General features: G+C 37.7%; 1 protein-coding gene across 1 annotated transcript in view; it reads left to right on the forward strand.

The window, feature by feature from the left end:
• Positions 1 to 19,280, forward strand: part of csmd3b (CUB and Sushi multiple domains 3b) — a gene marked incomplete in the record, with an annotated part of 423,353 nt that overhangs the window by 162,893 nt on the left and 241,180 nt on the right. The window contains 1 exon segment of the mRNA XM_024295326.2: positions 8,054 to 8,251. Within this exon segment, the coding sequence (XP_024151094.1) occupies positions 8,054 to 8,251 (198 nt within the window).

Raw genomic sequence — 19,280 nt, forward strand, 5'->3', positions numbered from 1 at the left:
TACTTATTTTTTTCTCATCCTAATGTTTTCATTTTAAAAAGCAAACAGTATGTAGAAAAGTTCCATATTATTCTCCTGTCTCTGAAATTGTTTAGCTGCCAGTTTTTGAAGGGAATGCTTAAATTTGAGTAATATGACAGCATTTTGACAGCTCTGCTATAACTTCTCCAGAAAGCATGGAAAGAAATAACAATGGCAAGATTGATGATAAAGTCACATGTTATAACTTTGTAAAATTATTCCCAAAATATTGTTTTTTTCCCCAAAATATTTAACTTTAATTTGAGAAAAAACACAGTAAAGATTCGAACAAATACATTTTTTGTTTGTTTGCAGATTACCTTTTTATATATTTTCGTGTTTCTTTGGACAAATAGTGACACCAAGAATAACACCACCTTAATAAGGGTTTATATTTTTCCTGTTTGTCGAAATTGTTCCTGGAAATGGTTTATTACTTTCAGGAACAATTTGCTTTGTTTGGTTTTTCAAAATAAAACCACTTGGAAGAGATAAAAAAATAGAGCAAATATGTAAGTTAATGTAGACCCTTTTAGGCTTTTTGCAGGCTAAAAATACTTTTCCTTTTCTTCAATAAATGTAAAAATTTGCTTCAAGTTTTGAATAAACTACATTAATAAAGGGGAATATTGTATTGACGATTTGTACAGATCTGAGTGTGGAAGATATAGTTGTTAGATCACCTTTGAACACTTCTTATAAACTTTGCATTTTCATGAAATTCCACTCTTTTTGGTTTTCGGTCATAGAAATTTCAGTTTTTTTTTTTGCATTTCAGCATTTATTCTTCCATGCATAAACTGTTCATCTTGAATAAGAGTTACTGCTGACTTAGGAGTCCTCCTTTGCCTCCTCTCCCTTTTTTTCCTCTTCCTTTCTGTGCCTTCACTGTCCTTCAATCCCCCTCGCCATACCTCCAGTCTGCCACCTCATCTGTCTCACTAAAAACTCTGAAAGCAATGCAGACTTCTCTCCTTTTGTGTGTGCTGCTTTGCTCTCACCTCTCACTTATTGCTCGTTTTCCCCACTTTTCACTTCTTGCTTGCTCTCCTTCATGGTTCTTGTACTTGGACAAAGCTTTAATTGCTTATCTGGGGAGAAATAAAAGCCAGGTAAATGGTAATGTGCGGGACTGCGTGGGATATAAAGAGTTGCAGTGGTGTCTCTTCTGTATGGAAGCAGTTGTGTGGTCCCTCCACTCTGGTTTGTGTGTGAGTGACAAATGCAGATAGTTCTGCAGATGACCCATAAATACAGCAGCTTCTAATGAAGCAACTGAGAGTGAAATCATGGTTATGGTGGAATATAGGGAGCAAGGGAGAAAGAAGGAGAGGGGAAGAAAGGTGCAGACAAATAGGTTGTGGACGATAAATTAGTTGAGAGCAGAGGCTGGACAAAAGCCAAGCATAGAAAGGAGAGTTATAAAGTTGCTGGATGCATAAAAAATACTGAAAGGAAACTGGGATATTCCCAATGATTAAAGACTTATTCACATGAACCCGTTTGAGGATTGAAGGGTTTCTGAGTTGTTAGAGCCCATGGAAGGTTGTAGAGAGGAACAGCCATACCTTAAAGGAAGCAGAATTGTGTCTTGTGGCCAACTTGAGGGATGTCGTGTAAATTGTGATATATGATTGTCATGTTTGTAGGAAGTATATCATGAAGCATTTGTAAAGATAACATACGCTGCATGCACTTACGTGATGGTGTTGTACACAAATCACACAATGTAGTTATTGGTATGTTGCAAGTACTAGCCCCCCACTGACTGTGTGCAAATGCAACATGCAAGGGGTGTGCAGGTGATACACAAGTGTGCATAGGACACCCTCAGGATTCCCACAAAAACTATGTTCTGATTGTCTGATAGCCTAAATTCTACAGCCAGGCTGTATAGAAGGACCACTAACATCTCTTGAACAGCATAACTGGTATCCTGCCAGTGCACAGGAATCGAGGGGATTGAAAAAAATTAAAATCTATAAGATATGCCAGCATTTCACCTACTTTACTCGTCTGTGTTGTTTTACCCTTGTGCTGTCTTATGGGCCCCCACTCCCAACGTCAGCATACCTATGAGCACAAGGGTTAAGTGTTCGCTACGACTTGTAACTTGCAGGAAATTTTGTGCATGAACTATTTTGCGCTACGGGCTTACTGAGCGGTCTACCACTTTGATAGATGTAGCCTTGGTGCATCCTTGGGCAAGACACTGACCCCACATTGATCCTGGTGGCCATATGTACTGTAAAGCACTTTGGGCCTTCTAAGAAGGTAGTATAGTACTAAATAAGTATTCACTATTCTAGCATTTATCATATTTTGTGTTCCCATTTTTTGAGATTTGCCCATTTTTTTTCTGCAAACAGAAGTAAAGGCAGTTGTGAATAAGGCACTGGACAATAGGAATGGAGGGAAGATATAATTCAAAAAGTAAAATGTTTATTATACAAATACAGAAGAGATGCATAGATTTGACATGTCATTTACTTATAAGTTGAAAGAAAAGGATCAATAAAAATATTAGACGGTCACATTAAAAGAAGGGTGGCAGTTCTAATCAACATTAAACATCTTTTAAGCTGAAGTTGTCTTTTGGTTTTGCATTAAAATAGACAGTTTGATGCAAAAATGATGTAGTGCTGTTTTTTTACTATATAAGACTCAAAAAGTTAATGCATATTTGAGGTTTGAGTTGTTTTAGAAGGCAAATGTTTGCTCTACTGCTGACCCCATTCTGACTAGATGTTAGCCTGGCTCTCCCAGCAGAATTCCTCCCTCATTCCCTGAACTGTCTGTTGCAGGTGAAACACTAACCGCTTATAAGCATTTCACACAGTTCCACTTCAAAGAAACCTGAAGTATAACTTTAAAGCCAAGGGGAAAAAGTGCAATAAATATATCAGGGTCTGTATGAGGAAGATATACCTGGAGGTTTGGCTAAAACCAGAGTAGCTAAAAGGAAAAAGAACATCAAGTTAATGGTGTGCGGCTAACCACTTGTGTGGGTAAGTCAGAGGAGTAAATGTGTACCTGATCGGACACTAAACAACAAACATCCTGACACTAAGTGGGGCCGTGCTGACTTGCTAAATCGATAGGCCATAGGTCGTTGCACTAGGGCAACCTGACACTCAATTGCATTACAGCAATGAGGGTCGCCAGGGTGATGGATGATCCTAGTTTGTGTGTCTGGATCCACACATGTGCTGGTGTCCGAGTGTGTCTTGTCAACGTGTTATCTGAGAGTGTTTAGCAGAATCACTACTTGGGATGGGTTTTCCTAAATGCTTCCCAACCATCTAGAGTAGCAATGCCTCCAAAACAACCTGAGAAAGAATCTTTATCAGCATGAGTTCAGCACAGTTGCAAATTCTCTTCATGTTGGCATCTATTTTAAAGGAGAATAAAACTGTAGTCACAACTGCCCTCATATGTGGATATGAGCAAACCTGTATTGCACAAGAAATACCAAGGATGTAGACTACTCTGTGAATACAGAGACAAATGCAGTTTCCTACGGGCGTGATTAGGCCAGTTTGTTATAACAAACGCTTATACAACATGCAAGGATAAGTAAGAGTGACATAGATGAGTTGCAGGCATGTCAAACAGATTATGCTTTTTTTCAAACCTCCCAGAATTCAGGGCGCTGGGAAAGGAACCCATTAGTACTGTTCAAGGGATAATTGTCCAATTCTTGTGCAAAGCCAGACTACTGGAAATTAGGAAATTAAACTATCAGAGGATAGTTTTTGTAGACATCCTACAAACGTCCTACCTCTAACCTGCACACCCAGTGCAAAAAGAATTTAGGCGCTGAGGAGCCAGTACTTACAAACGACCAAAGTGTGACATAAGGGCACTGTACGACAACATCATCTGTACATTATAAGTGCATGCAACTTACATTTGATTTACCAATACTTCACGATACACTTACCACACGCACAATAATTTTACGTTCCATTTCCATGTTGTTCCTGGATGTGATAGTATGAGATTCAAGGAAACAGCAAGACATACTTGCACTCTCTTGGTCCCTTGTGCTATCCTAAGCATGCTTACATTAAAAGCAGGGTCATCTGTACCCCACAAACAGCGTGCTGACCTCTTTATCTTCACTGGTGTCAGTGGCAGACATAAAATCCTGTTCCACTTTGTCATGGAAAGAATCACACATGAATACAAGGCTGGGGTCGCCTGGACCCCATAAGAGAGCACAAGGGTTAAGATGCAAACGCTCCTTTCTTTGACCCTTTTGACGGGCCTGGTCAACCCAAAAATCCATACCACCCAATTGGGACAACCCCCCATACGGATGCATGTAACTAAGGCTAAAGCTTGTGTCATTTCACTCTTTCAGTTGCTACGGATACGTTAACAAGTATAACTCAGAGAACATGACCCCTAGAAAAACACAGAGGCTCATTTATTCCTAAACTAATATCACTATAAGTGAAAGCTAAAAAGACAGGAGAGTAAAAAAAACAAAAAAGCAAATTAAGGTCCTTCTTCAATCATTGGACTTTTTATTATGATTGTGCCGTTTTTACCCCAAATCAAAAAAACTTGTGTCGTTTTCTGGGTCATAATTTATGCAAAGTGGCAGTATGTCAGTATAAATTTGTCTGTGAGTTGTTGGGGCATGAAAGTAAGCCTCTGGTCATTCTACACATTCTCACTCCCAACTCGTCATAAATGGACGTATGGTTCGGGCCCCCTCCATGTTCTGGCTTTTCCCATTAAATCACAGGTCCCCAACCTTCGGGAGCAGTACCACACATGGTAACTGATGCAGAACCGGTATCGGGCTAGGGTTAGGGTACCAGTACTGGTTGGCATTGAGGGTCTGATTTAAGAGGAACAGCCAGCACATCAAAAAATGATGAGGTGGGGTCACCCAAAATGTCAAAGAGTGACACAGAGGGGCCCTGAACCATATGTCCATATATAGTGAGTTGGGAGTGAGAATGCAGTGGCTCTTTAGCCATTATTTCCTTGTTTACACTGTCTTCTGCTAGCTTACAGCCCCTCACAACCTTTTTAAAACAGCTTTTTTTCATCTTCTTCTGATTCATCAAGATTTGGATAAAGAAATACACAGTAGCACAGTTCTAATCTTAATATTCTTTATTTATAACCTCATGATGATAAATTGGATAAGAACACAAGTTTTATCTGAGTGGTTCTGTAAAGACCTCTATCCTAGTGGAAGAGAGCATAAGCAGATGGATGATGGGAAGCGGGGACAGAAAAAAAAAAACTAAAAGGGACGTAATCATATTTAAAAGTTCACTTGGAAAGTTTTTAGTTAAAAAGATTATCGGAGGGAGTCTTTAAGGAGTTAATCAAATTTTGTCAAACTGCAGTGAAAAAAAATTCAAACAAACTTGCCTTTAAAGTTCTAGTCCAACTTTTTTTCAGGCTTTTGGAAGTTTCTGGTGACATTTCGAGAGGGACACGTCTACCTCCACCTTACATTTAGGAACACTGAACGAAATGCGGGGCTGCTTCCCCGTGTACTTTCTCGTTTTTTTTTTTTTTTTTTTACTTTTCTCCTTCTGTCCTACTACTTTCATCCCCCTATCTATCGTGTTAGGCATCCTCTGCCTTTTTCTGCCCTTCCACCCATCTCCAACCTTTGTGTCGATCAGCGAGCTGGCCTCTCCGTTGGCCCATCTTTCTAGTTTTCTGCACACACCCCCCACTCACACCCCGTGTCTGTCTGAACAGTTTCATTGTTGTATCAATCAAATTCAAAGTATAAGATTGCAGTTGGTCCCTGTGCTCTCATCTACTTCCTAGTTTATGGCTGGTAATACTTCTCCTCTTTCCTGCTTTGTCTCTCACCCTCTTTCCCTCCGTTTTTCTGTCTGCGGATGTTTATATGGGTGCAATTATGCATGTGTCTTTGGCACAAAACTGTAATTGCAGAGGGAAGAATGGAAATTGACACTTTGCCGCCCCTTCTTAAGGCTGTGCTTAGGCTGTTTTGCATTGCAGTCCAATGTGTACTTAAAGGCAATATGCTTGGCAGTATGCACTCTAAATAGCTGTAAGCTTTAGCTAAATCTGTACTCGGGGCATGATGTCAGAACAGGCTGTAATGATGTGTGGGCAGACCTATGCCAGCACATTACTAAATGCATGTAAACCAACAAAAGGTGGTAAAATGTTCCATAAAAAACAAATTTGGACATTTCCATAATTTAAGAAAAAAAAAGTTGTGCATTTTAATTTGTTTATCTCTGTCTTTTTGCATGTTTGTCAGCGACTCCCAGAGCTGCTTCTCTTTGATTCAGTTAGTTCTGTTTTTACTAATAGAGGGAAACACAACCATTTGTTTGTAATGATTCAATGGGCAATTATTTACAATACAAAAACAGGATTTGCTCTTACAGAGATGCTGAATTAGGTTCATTTGAATAAAGCTACCATGTGCAATTGGATTGGTAATAATTAAACAAAAGTTTCAATTTAAAGAATGTGGATCGCTTTTGTCAGGAAACAACCGTTCTAATTACATACAAGATTATTTGACATTAAAGTCAATCAGATCATTTTTTAAAGTTTTTTATAAGAATTCCCAGTGGTCTTTTAAATATGATGATGCCGTTTTTAGCCAAAATAATATTAATAATAATAAAAATAAAAAAACAATTGTTTTCTTGGACATAATTTTTGCGCAGCAACAATTAAAAAAATAAAATTTAACTCTAAGTTGGAAGAGATGTTGGCCCGGAGTAAGCCTGCCCTCATTTCCCATCATACATTTTTCTTACAGGCTCTCCTTCTGGCTTACAGCCCATTACAATAAAGTTTTGACCCAGATACGAGCCGCATCCAGATCTCCAGGTGGTTTAATCTGGTCCAGTCATGAAGAGAAAAAAAGATATGAATGTTTAGAAAAAAAAGCAAGTTTCCAGCCCACTTCTGTGGCTAAATGTGGTTATTTAAAGAAATGGGTGCAATATGCAATTCTGCCACTAGGGGAAGCAAAGGAAAATAAATACCGACATAACAAGAGATAAAGAAATATTCAGCATTTCTTTGCAAGGGCGAGCTACGTCTGGGTAAGACACACAAATTGACCATAGGTTGTTTTGCTATTATGTTACTGGTCCGGCCCACTTAAAATCAGACAAGTTGAATGTAGCCCCTAAACCAGAATGAATTGGAAATTTGTATCCCGCCTTGCATATTTTCTAATTAACAGATAAAATCTTTTTCAATCAGCATTTCTTCATCTGCTCCCAATTCCCAATGATTAAAAATTACTCAGAAACGCATCTTTAAGCTTAACTTTCTTTATATAAATCCTCCATCATCAGAAAAATGCACAAGAACATGTTTAAAGATTTTTTTACTGGAGTAGGTCTTTAAATAACTGCTAGTTTTTGTTCTACCAACATACAGCTGAAATGTATGCACTTCAGGGGATAGATTGGGGACAGCAGCTGCAAAGAGACTAGAGGTAGTGCTAGGTGGCAGAATTTTATAAGATTTGCAAACCTTCAGCATTTTTATCAAAATGTATTCATGTGCACTTATATTATATTAATTACCTTGATTCTTGTAAAGTTAATTTACATGACTAATGGGTTCGGAAAGTGATTCTAGATCCCAGCACACACTCCGCATTTGTGCATTTACTGTTTTCTTGATCATGTGAAAAACTATCCGTGATGCACCGGGAGCCTTGGACTGGGGCTTAACACAGAAAATGAAGGATTTTCCACATAAGCAGACCAGCAGCAGCTGCAGCTCTGAACTTCCATCTGTGCATATAAGAGACGCTTTAGGCTCGGTACACCTCTTTAGCTCACCTGCATTTTGGACGCTCGCTTCGAATGTGCCAAAATGAGAGGCAATCAGACCGTAAAGTGCACAAACACCACGTTTCTCTATAAAGCTTTTCAGATTTCTCTCTGTGTAAAAAAAAATGAAAATGTTATCTTAGCAAAGAATAAATAGTCTTATTTTGTGAGTGTTTTAACACCAGATCTGTTTGTCTTGTCTTCATTTGCAGAGCTCCACAGTACATCATGTGGGAATCCTGGTGTCCCACCTAAAGCATTACTAAGCGGCGGTGGTCGTTTTGCAGTAGGGGACCGAGTGCAGTACAGCTGCGTCCCTGGCTATGTCTTGGATGGTCACGCCACGCTCACCTGCATCACCAATGCAGGAAACATTGCCGTTTGGGACTTTCCTGCCCCTATCTGTCGAGGTACAAACCTGAAGTATATGTGGTGTTTGCACGAATTTATGTGAAGAGTTTTATTCATAAATTAAAAATGTATCCCAATTTTTTTTATTGCAGAATTTATATGACATAATAATTACAATAAATGCAGTTACATCTTTTTTCTCACATTACATTAAGCCTCTTGAATAACTTTTTGATGAGGCAATATTTGGAATTTCAGAATAAAACTCTTCTTCAATGTTTTATGTAAAAGAGAGGAAGACAGACAGACTCTGTGTGTTTGTATTTATGTCTGTGGTGCTTCACTGCCCGGATCAAAGATGTACGTGCCAAACAGCCAGATGTGAGCTGTCCCTCCAGGACTTTCTTAAGATTTTGCTGGATTTTATGGCAAAAAAAAACTTTCAGCAAAACTTGGGAGTTATTTTAAAGACTGACTCTGATGAAAATTAAGTTTTTAACAAGTTCTTGTGGGATTTTTTTCTGTTAATGGAAGACATATCTATTGAAAATTAGGATTAAAATAGCATTTCTGAGTATTTCTTTATTTGAATCGTTGTGAATCGGGAGCAGATAAAAAATGTTGCGTAAAAAAGATCGTATTTGTTACAAAAACGCTAGGCGAGACACCGATGCACTCTGATGCATGTACTTGAGGACAACTAGATCCATGTACGTCTTATATACACTGTTGTACATACGTAAACTATGTCCTGGAAAATTACAGGTTTTATGATTTTGGTTAAAAAGAGCATAATCATAATTAAAAAGAAACACTGGGAATGCTTTTAAAATAGATCTAAAGACTTATGTTTTTTGGTCACTCAAAAACTCAATCACACTCATTAATTTCAACAATCTTGATATCAAAAAAATCTCTTTTTTTTGGACATTACTGCTTGTATTTTTGATATTCATAAACTTTATAGTTTTTAAAATATTGAGTAAAGTATGCCCCATAAGAAATAAAAAAGAAAGTTTTCAAATTTCAAAAATGTAAGTAGAGTAGCAACAAGCCTTTCAATATATTCACGGGATATGTTTTCATCTTTTATAGTAATTTTCAAAACATTTGGAGTTTAGCTAATATTTTAGCAAAATGCTAATGTGTTTCCTACTGAAGTTTTTAAAGCTAATTTAAAGTTTAGCTTCCATTTTAGCAATATGCTAACTTTTTTAACTAATTTAGTTTATTGGGTAATTTTAGGCTGTTTTGGAGTTTAGCTGCTATTTAAGCAACAAGCTAGCTTTTTTGGCTAATTAGGCATCTACTGGGGTTTTTATAGGCTAATTTGGAGTTTACGTAGTATTTTAGCAATATGCTACCGTTTTTTGCTAATTTGTTATCTACTAAGGTTTTTTTAGGCTAATTTAGAGTTAACCTTCTATTTTAGCAACAGGCTAACATTTTTGATTAATTTAGTTTACTGAGGAATTTGGAGTTTAGCTAGTATTTAAGCAACAAGCTAGCTTTGTTTTTTGGCTAATTTGGAATCTACTAAGGTTTTTTGGGCTAATTTGAAGTTTATATACTGTATATTCAAGCAACACACTAAATATTTTTGCAAAATTGGCATGTATTAGTGATTTTTAAGCAATTTTACTACAACATTTTCAGAAATTTAGGTCAACTTTGGCACTTTTTCATTGTTCTTTAACATAATTTTCAGTCTTTTAGCAAATTTAACATTTTGCGTATAGCTTTTGCATTTTCAGCAAAAAGCTTCAGCATATTTAGCCACTAATTTCAGCAAAAAGCGTTCCCACTAGCATTATCACAGGTGATGCAAATTTTCTAGTTATTTGTTATTATTCGTTTTGTTACAGCTGCAATAGAAGTGACAACAATTGTTTTATTTTCCAAAATACTAAATGACACAGGTTTCCACTTCCCTGCTCTTTATTAAGAACATTTTGATAGAAGCATCCCTAAAAATACTTTTCATCAGTACTCACAATCTGTCTCTGTAGGATGCACACCTCTTTCCTTTGGTCTGTCACCTAAATCCAGCACGTATACCTGCCTAGTGACCTGAATGGCCATTTGCAGAGACCATGACTCCATTAAGGAATATTGAATTTATCTGTTCCCTCAAATGTATCCTGCTTGTAGATCTAACAATGAACTTGGAGTCAGTCAACCAGAAGACAAATCCTCAAACACACAAGAAAAGCCACTCTAAACATTACTCTGCTATGAGAGAGTGGGTGGAACCAGAACATTGGACCAGGACAGTCATGGCGACAATTAGTTCATGGTGTGTGGGCTTCTTAGTGGTCCAACTGCGTTAAAAGTGCTCACATGAAAAGAAAGGAAGCAAGTAATTTCTTGCAACCGCTGAAAGCTCAGAGGGAACAGATTGGCACAGCACAGAACCTCTGATAGATTTCTGTCGCATCTGCTCCCTGAGTCAAAGTCAGAGAAGTCAGCATCAAATATTTGGGGGACTCTGTCAACAAGGTTAAAGGATACAGACTGGAATCATTTCCGCCACAGGGGATAGACATATAGCCTCAACAGCAGGACCAACCAGATAAAGCTACCAAAATACAATCCAGGCCTGGAACGGCTAATTTGATTTCAGGTTGAACCGTACTTTGTAAAAAATGGATGTTTGCTGCATACAAAGGAAAGCTGCCTGTGGGCAGGAAGTTAGTGATGTGGAAGACATCTAAATCTGACTGGTAGTTTCTCATACAGTAGTGACGGGCGATACCACACTTAGGATTCGATAGGACACACAAAACATTCTATACTAATTACAATAGCTTGTTCACCTTTCGGCACATCTCCTTAGGGGTCGCCAGAGCAAATCAGCTGTCACTGATCTGTATATTTTGGTTTGGCAGAAAGTTTTTATGCTGGATGTCCTTACTGACACAACCCTTTACTTTATCCAGGCTAGGGACCTGCACAGGGAGACCCAGACCCGGGCCCCCTTGTGGCAATATAGTTTAGGCAGTAGCATGAAAGGTCTTGCCAAGAGCTTGCCCCTAGTAAACGTACCCTGGTTTCCCACACGCCAGTCCTGCACTTAAGCAACTGAGCTAATTTCTTATTGAGGATTTTTTTTCTTGTCATTCATTATCCTAAAACAAATACAATCAAAAACTGACTAGGTTATAACTTTAATGTGCAAGGCTAAAAGTATAAAAAGTGTTGCAGGTAGGTGTAACATGCACAAGTTGCGGCTCCTCTGGTCACATGACTGATGGAGCAGATCCGTATGTTGTGGACTAGGGGTGTTTTGGCACAAAACACTAACGTAACTCACCTAATAACTATCAATATGTAGAAACTAAATGAGTATCGATACTCCCGTCACTAGCATCCAAATATGACACCAAACATTGTAACAGAAAAGTTGCACAAACTGCCTGAATTAGGTCAAATTATTTACTTTTATTTTTTACATCTCAATCCTAAGAGGAATAGTTTAGAAACTCTTTAATACTTTAAAACCGTAGTCAATCGTTACTTTTTACAACTAAAACTGAACCCATGATGATGTAATATTTCGACTTGGCTGACATAATTTAAATTACCTGGAGGCTTTTTGATTACCCATAATCCAATTTGGGTCAGACTTTTGATGAATCAAGGGACATGTTAGTTGTCTTTGTGTACATTGTTTTTTTTTTTTTTTTTTTTTCACATCTGCAAAAGAGAACAGAAATGCGATGAAATAATCTAATATACGCAGCGCATCTAAAACTAATATAAAATTATTATTAGAATTTTGATTTAACTTTCAGCATTCAGCTGCTCAATAACATAGAATTTGTCACACATTAAGGGAAAACAAATCACTAAGGGAATTAAATTTGAAAGAAAAAAAGCATGCAGAAAGCATAAAACTGGCATAAAGGAATAAAAACATTGAATTGTTTGTGTTTGTTAAACCGTATGTTTGTATTCCTACACTTTTACAAAAATAGCATTTCAACCTCTAACCTGTACACAGGTGGCCTACACAAAATGTTAAGATAGACCACTCGATCAGCCTGTAGAGGGAAAATATTTTCCTACAGTCATGCTACAATCAACAAGATGTTCCAAACACTTAAACAGCATGTAAGGGTAAGTAAGGGTGTGGTTTGTGAGACTCAGGCGTATTGTGTGGATTTGACATTTTTTCAACCAAAGCCAGATTCAGCTATGGACAAGGGAGATGCTGTAACTGGTCCTCAAAACCTAATGGCCCTCAGTTATCTGAGGTAATTAAAATAGACGGACAAGCAGAGAGAGAAGAAAAAGATTACTACAGTCTCAACGGGGCACAAGTCAGGGCCCTGCATGTGCCTGTCCAAAGCCAGGTAGATACAGAGGGTGGTGTCAGAGAAGGAAGAGATGGATATATGGCTAAAGGAACTGATAGTATGGTTTTCTAAGCATTTAGGGGCTTTGGAGGGATAAGACTCCCCCAACTCTCAACACATCTAGTCCTGACACCCCCCCACATGCTCCCTATAGCAAGAGAATCTGGCATTAGAGAAAGAATATGGCGGTTGAGAATTAATAGTCGAAAGTCCTTCGATTTTATCACGATTTCTTTTAAATAAATTCAAGATGATAAAAAAAGAATTATAGAGATTTTAGTTGAAAGACAAGCTTTTGTCGAATGTCTGTCGACAAAAAAGCCGCACCAACTACTTGCTGGTGCAGCTTTTTGTAGAAGATTGTGATAAAACAATCTCTCAAAAATGACATATCGTCAGCTTTGGAGATCGTAAGACGATTTTACATCTTCATATCGCCCACCCCTACCTCAAGGGAATCGTAAGACATACCCACACTCTCCTCTAGATGCATCTGCACCTATCTATGCCCCTCCACGGACCTAGACAACCCAAAAGCCTCCATCACCCATACAGATGCATGTGACTAAGGCATAATTCAAGGGATAAAGAATACCTAATCACTTCACTTAGTGTTTAAAGCTTTTTCTTTGTAAAGAGACTTTTAAAAGTGCAGTTCTCACATTAATGCCCCACCTTTTGTTTAAAACAAAAGCCAAAACAAATGCATGCTGCAGTCTGTTAAACCGAGGCTCATTATAGCTTACTGTGCAGCATTGGTGCCTTGGCGAGAAAGAAAAGGTAAGCAAAGGAAAGTGAGGGAAGCTGTCAGCGCAGGATTAGCCAGGTCTCTGTCACATCGTCAGGAAGGCTAAGAGGAGCTAAGCTACTAATATGTTCACACTAACTGCAAGCACACATGCACAACTATTCACACCTACTCTTTCTTGCTATCATAAGCACACATGGATAAAATTAAACTCCCACTCAAAGGAAATAAATAAAAAAAAAAACATCCAGAGTTGTACAGACTGCTGTTTCAGCGTGTGTGTATGCCTGGTGACACCTGGGGGTATTCATTCCCCATGTAATAGCTTTCTATCAATTATTTAGTCATGCAATCAAATGACTAGAGATGTATTGCTTTTAGCCAAGGCTATGGAAATGTGTTTTTTTTTTTCTCTCTTTTGCTGTTTTCGTGAGTGAATTCATGTGTCATTAATCTTGTCGCTTTACATTATACACTTAAAGTGCTTAAAGAATCATGAGTAGAACATTTACAATCAGTGTTTGAAATAAGAATGTACTCGACGATTTTTCTCACATATTTATAGTTAAAAGTTCCCAGATATTAGCTATATGTTACTCCAAAGCAGAGCATCAGTTTGTAATGTCTTTGTTGTTGTTCCCATGAGCAGTGCGTTTGCCACAAAAATGTGCCAAATCTTCTCGTCCAAAACAAAATATTTTTACTCTTTTGTCATGTTTTGCGTTTGGTGGATTTGCATACTTAAGTTTTTAAGAAAAGGAAAGACAAAACAGGAACCACAGTAGGTTATTCATGGGCAGAACAGGCTGACACCTCCTCCTCATGCTAGCCACACACTGCTGTGGAATAGTGTCCCATCCCCCACTCACTATCTGTTGCATTGAAGCGAAGGGGGTTGTGTTGGTCACCCTGTAACAAACAGGACACCCGAGCTGATTCAACAAGTTTTAGTTGTGGCTGAAGCCAAAATGGATTTCTCCTACTTGTAGTATGTAATCTTGATATCCCTCTTCATTGACATGACCTTCAATGAAACCAAAGCTTGTGTTTTAAGCAAAAGAAATGCTTGCACGATGCTATCTCTCTTTCGACTACTCTAACTCTCAATCAGAGGAATTCCAGTTCATTCTGAAGTGGAGAAAAGCAGCCTTGTTCTGGTATGCAACACTTTACAGTAGGGAAGGCCTTACACAATCAATGGGAAGTAACTGATACTGTTGCAGAGAAAAGCAACTTTGCGCCATTGTGTTACATATTGGTTTTACTTTGAAGTCTTAAGGTGAATTCAGACTGGAAAAGACCATTGGTCTGGACAGAGTCCACTTAATTTGGTCCGGACCAAGTCCTGAACATTGGGTTTGGTTGTTTTCAAATTGCGGTCCACCGGACATTTATGCTCTGAACCACTGCTTGTAAACAAAACCACATGACTAAAAGTCTCTTCAGTCATTGGCCAGAATTTAGGAGTGTTGCAAAACAACAAGAGAAAGAAGAGTGGAATTCCTGTGTTCTAAAATCCTTGTCGGGATAGTTCACTTATTCAAATTTTATATTTCGTTGACCAACTTTGAAAATCTGAATCAACGTCTGGTACAACACTTTTTCTAGCCACTTTGGTACAGCAGAGGCATGCTGCAAGTGGGTTACTGAGAAGGCAATGACTAAGGAACACCAATAAGTGTTTATGACATATAGATTGTCAACAAAACAGTGTGAGAAGCAATGGACATGTCCGGATGTTCCGCTCCAAGCCTATTCAAACTGAGTAAACTCAAAGCAAACTGGAGTGCAGTCGGATTGGAAACAAACCAATACCACCTCAAAAGATTGATCAGAGAGCGGTTCCTGGTCCCAGACCAGAGTCCACTTCAGTGTGTTCAGACTAAAAATTTGTTCCTGATTTTAGGGGAAAATAAACTCATGTTCACTTTAAGCTAACCAAATGTGTTCAGTGTGAATGCACCATTAAATTTAGTCTCAAAGTCAATATCCAAAAAAATTTTTCTCCACATAAGAATCCATTGAAATTAAATGAATTGAATGAACTGTCAAAGAGTTAAATTTCTTCAAAGAGTGTTATTTAGGTATGGCCAGCACATCTCATTTATAGGCAAGGCTTTTTACATTAATAGTACAGAAATAGTCTATTTGGGGGTTTGTAACCCTTGCAGCTTTTCTCTGACAACCCGCTTTTTATGCAATTGGCCTTCAGTTAGGAAACAGTTCTAGGATACACTCCAAACTCCGCTGTACGTTAATTTTGTAGGACATCAGCATGACGTTTCTTTATACCTTTTTCTTTATCCAGATCAGTCAAATGTATCAGGACATTTCTAGAAGTAGAAACCTATTGACCACTGGAACAGGGCCCTGCTCACAGGTCCTGTCGGGCGGGTCCCAGTTAGGCACCTGATTGGCAGCACCTGAGGCTACCACAAGCTCAAAAACAGTAGTCAAAGGCAACAGCAATGTAAGCTGTTAAAAGTTGACAAAAATGTTTCTTTTTGTGTGTGTGTGTTTGAAAAGGAAACTCATATTATACCACCTCTAAGGGAAACAGGCATTAAAAGGATGATCAGGAAGGCTAAAAAACGACTATCTGCAGAAGGACATGGCCTAACTGGACTGGGTAGTCCAACTAAGAGAGCTAGGTGTACATATCAGTTTGGATATAAAAAGAAAGGACGTTTTTGTTAGATATATTACAGTTTTTCTTATAAGTGATATACACACTTTCAATCCTCTTGATGACAATAATATTGTGTTATGTAACACAGTTTTGTTGAGACGTGTGGGGTTGGTCAGTGTCATGATTCTGCTGTTTTTGTTCAGAATACAAAGTTAACAAAAAGAACATGTTGGTCCTACAACAATGGCACCATGATTTTACAAACAAGGAGCATTCTTATGAAAACTAAACGCTTTTTTAGTATTGTAAATCTATGTATGAGATTCTGGCAGTTTTGTGAAATAAAATGTATTTTCTGTTGAAAAGGTGATCTGCTGTGAAGGATTGGGGATTTTAGTTGGCACCGTTGATTGACAGCGTGCATGCTTTGCATGAATTGCTCGGAATGAGTGCAAGTTTGCAATAAACACTAGAGCAATAGACTGAATGGGAGAAAGAGTGGAGTTTAAGGGATGGAAAAGAACCAGAAGGAGAGGAAGTAGTGGCTTATTGTTGGAATCGAAAAAAGTAATAACGTGTGCTGACGAAATCTGAAATTAGACTAGCTGTGAAAAGGAAATGAAATAAGTGTGTGTGTGTGGTTGTTTGTGTGTAGTCAGCATAACGAGATTGAGGTTTTTGTTGCTTGGGTGCATGTTTGTGAGTGTGTGTTCACAGGGTGAACGGATCATTGCTTCACCTTATTGGACTAATAGCGCTGCAATGTGATTGGAAACTGAAAATTTTCTTCACTTTTGTCAAAGGAAAACACTAAACATGTAAACAAAACCCAAAAGAAAGTTTTAAAAGTAACATAACTCTATAGAGATGTTTTTTCTAAATAGAAAACAAAAAATACAAGAATATGCAGAATATTTTATAGCACCTTTCAAAATAAAAGTAGATTCCAATTCTTGCTTATTAAAACCATTTACACATTTTGTCACATCATTTTTCTTTTAGTTGTTTTTATTAAACATAATAATAATACACTACTAATAAATAATAATGAAAACTGATAATAATATACTGCATGGATGTCGATTCACTTCTTGTGCTTATTTCTAACTTGTTTAATTTTGACAAAATATAATTTTAAGGAGGGTAAAATATTTTAAGTTATTTATGGTTTAAGTTGATTTATTCTGTAATAATATTCCTGCCTGTTTTTATTTATAGTAATGTTTAAAAGTCATGTTTTTAAAGTTTAAAAAAAAATGTTTTAGTGTGTCCAATACATTTTTATCTCGATTGGCGCACGACCTAAGGTGTGTTTTGAATTTTGGCCCTCCCCCCGTTCGATTGAGTTGGACACCCCTGCTGCAACAATTTTGGGTCTCCCTGTGCCGGTTCCCAATCTGGATAAAATAAAGGGTTGTGTGAAGAAGGACATCAGGCGTAACCACCTGTGCAATTCAGTAAAAGCTAATTCTCTGTGGCGACCCCTGACGGGATGTCCCAGAAGGTGAACATTACACCATGACTATTGCAAAATAATGGTTTTGAAATACAGTTTTGCTGCCAAGGATGCTGTCGCATCAGGATAGTCCTGCAAACATGTTTGGAAAAAAAAATTCATATCTGCATGTTCACCTCACTACAGCAATGCAGCTTTTACTGATTTGCATTGGGATGCCCAGGTTTGGGCCCCTTCGTGTTGCCCAAGGGCCCACATTGATTCGGGAATCCAATCCTGATTTTCCTCTTGCAAAACCCTCACTTAATCAAAAGGTACCATGCCACCATGTTCACAACTTCATTTTTTAAAAATAGACCTAAAACTGGACCAAGCAGCCTGGAAAAATCAGCCACTTACAGCCATCACCCGTTTGGACACAAGGAGATAGCAGTACTTACCCTCTTTGGTTGGCTTCTGCTCCTCAGTCAACTGGTTCATCTGTGTGTAATCACACTGAAGTGAACTGCACCAGATTTTGTGTGCAAGAGAACCGAACCCTTAATTTTCTTGCAAATTGTTTGTCTGTACACATGCCAACAAGAGATCAGATGCTCCAATTTGTCTGTAACTTACTCTTTCTGTTTCACTTCAACTCTGTGGCCCGCTAGAGACTCCATCTGCTTATGTTTGCCCATGACACAGTTTTAGGTATACTAGATAAAGCTTCTTTGGGCCATACTCGAGTTTAGAGTAGAATCAAACCTGCTAAAAAAAAGTTGTTTATATCCAAAAACCAAACACTGGAGAGCCTAGTGTAAAGATGCAGTGGAATTGCAGCTTCTAAATGCAGTAACCACACATGCATATGTAATGGGGAATAGGTTTGACCTGTTGAGTTTCCTGGACATTATGTATATATTTTAGTCTGATGTTAGATTATTGAGGACACTATTAACTTGGCTAAAGCTTTGTGTTTGATGTGATAATGTCAGATAAAAAAAAAAAAAAAAAAAGTGTTCCTGGGCCATGTGGTTGAAGCATATAAATAACGACTAATCATACCATTGTCTATATATGAGAACTTGAGAACTAGAGAGTCTGACGTCACTCATAGAAAATGGCTTACTTCTACCAAAGAAATGAGGTCAATTCAATCACCATTTTTCGTTGTATAAACAGTGCCATGTTAGATCTAGACGATGTCAGTAACCAGTAATCTGAGTCATAATTTCTACCACTCTCACCAATCAGGAGTGAGTTTGTTGGACGTCCACACCCCTACCACCTGAAAGTTGGCATAGGAGAATCCGTCAATCCAACATTTTAAACGTTCGATGTGACACTGCATACTTTTATTCAAGTATTGGATTGATCAATTCTTAACTTTGATAACTAACAATAGAGAAAAAAAAATATCGTAAAAAATTCAGCTTAGCTAGAACATTATTTAAAGAGGTGTTTAAAGTGGTTTATTTCAAGCAATCAAAAACAAGAATAATGCCTGTGCAATACCACCAGCAGAGGTTTACATCCGTACAAACATATGTCAGACATAGGATAAATAGACATTAAATTCTAAATTGCTTCACAAAGATGGGGTATATAAATTTAAAAATGTTTGTACATTTGTTCAATTCAGTACATAAAGGCTGTACACCTAAAAAAAGTCATGAGACTGCTATATGTAAACATCTTTTGTTTGCAAGTTCCTTAAACAAATCATATTAGTTCTTTATTAAAACTTTGACTTGTTAATTAACTAACACAAAAGAACATTAAAAAAATCGCTTAAAGTTAAATTAATTGTTTAATGTCGGTAACACAAAGACAAAAACAGTTGAAAATGCATTTTTTAGCCACAAATAACCCAATTAATACATTTCGCTGCAATCAGCTTTTTTTTTTTTTTTTTTTT

Source organism: Oryzias melastigma, linkage group LG11 (assembly GCF_002922805.2).
Source record: "Oryzias melastigma strain HK-1 linkage group LG11, ASM292280v2, whole genome shotgun sequence".
In the NCBI taxonomy this organism is placed as follows: domain Eukaryota; kingdom Metazoa; phylum Chordata; class Actinopteri; order Beloniformes; family Adrianichthyidae; genus Oryzias; species Oryzias melastigma.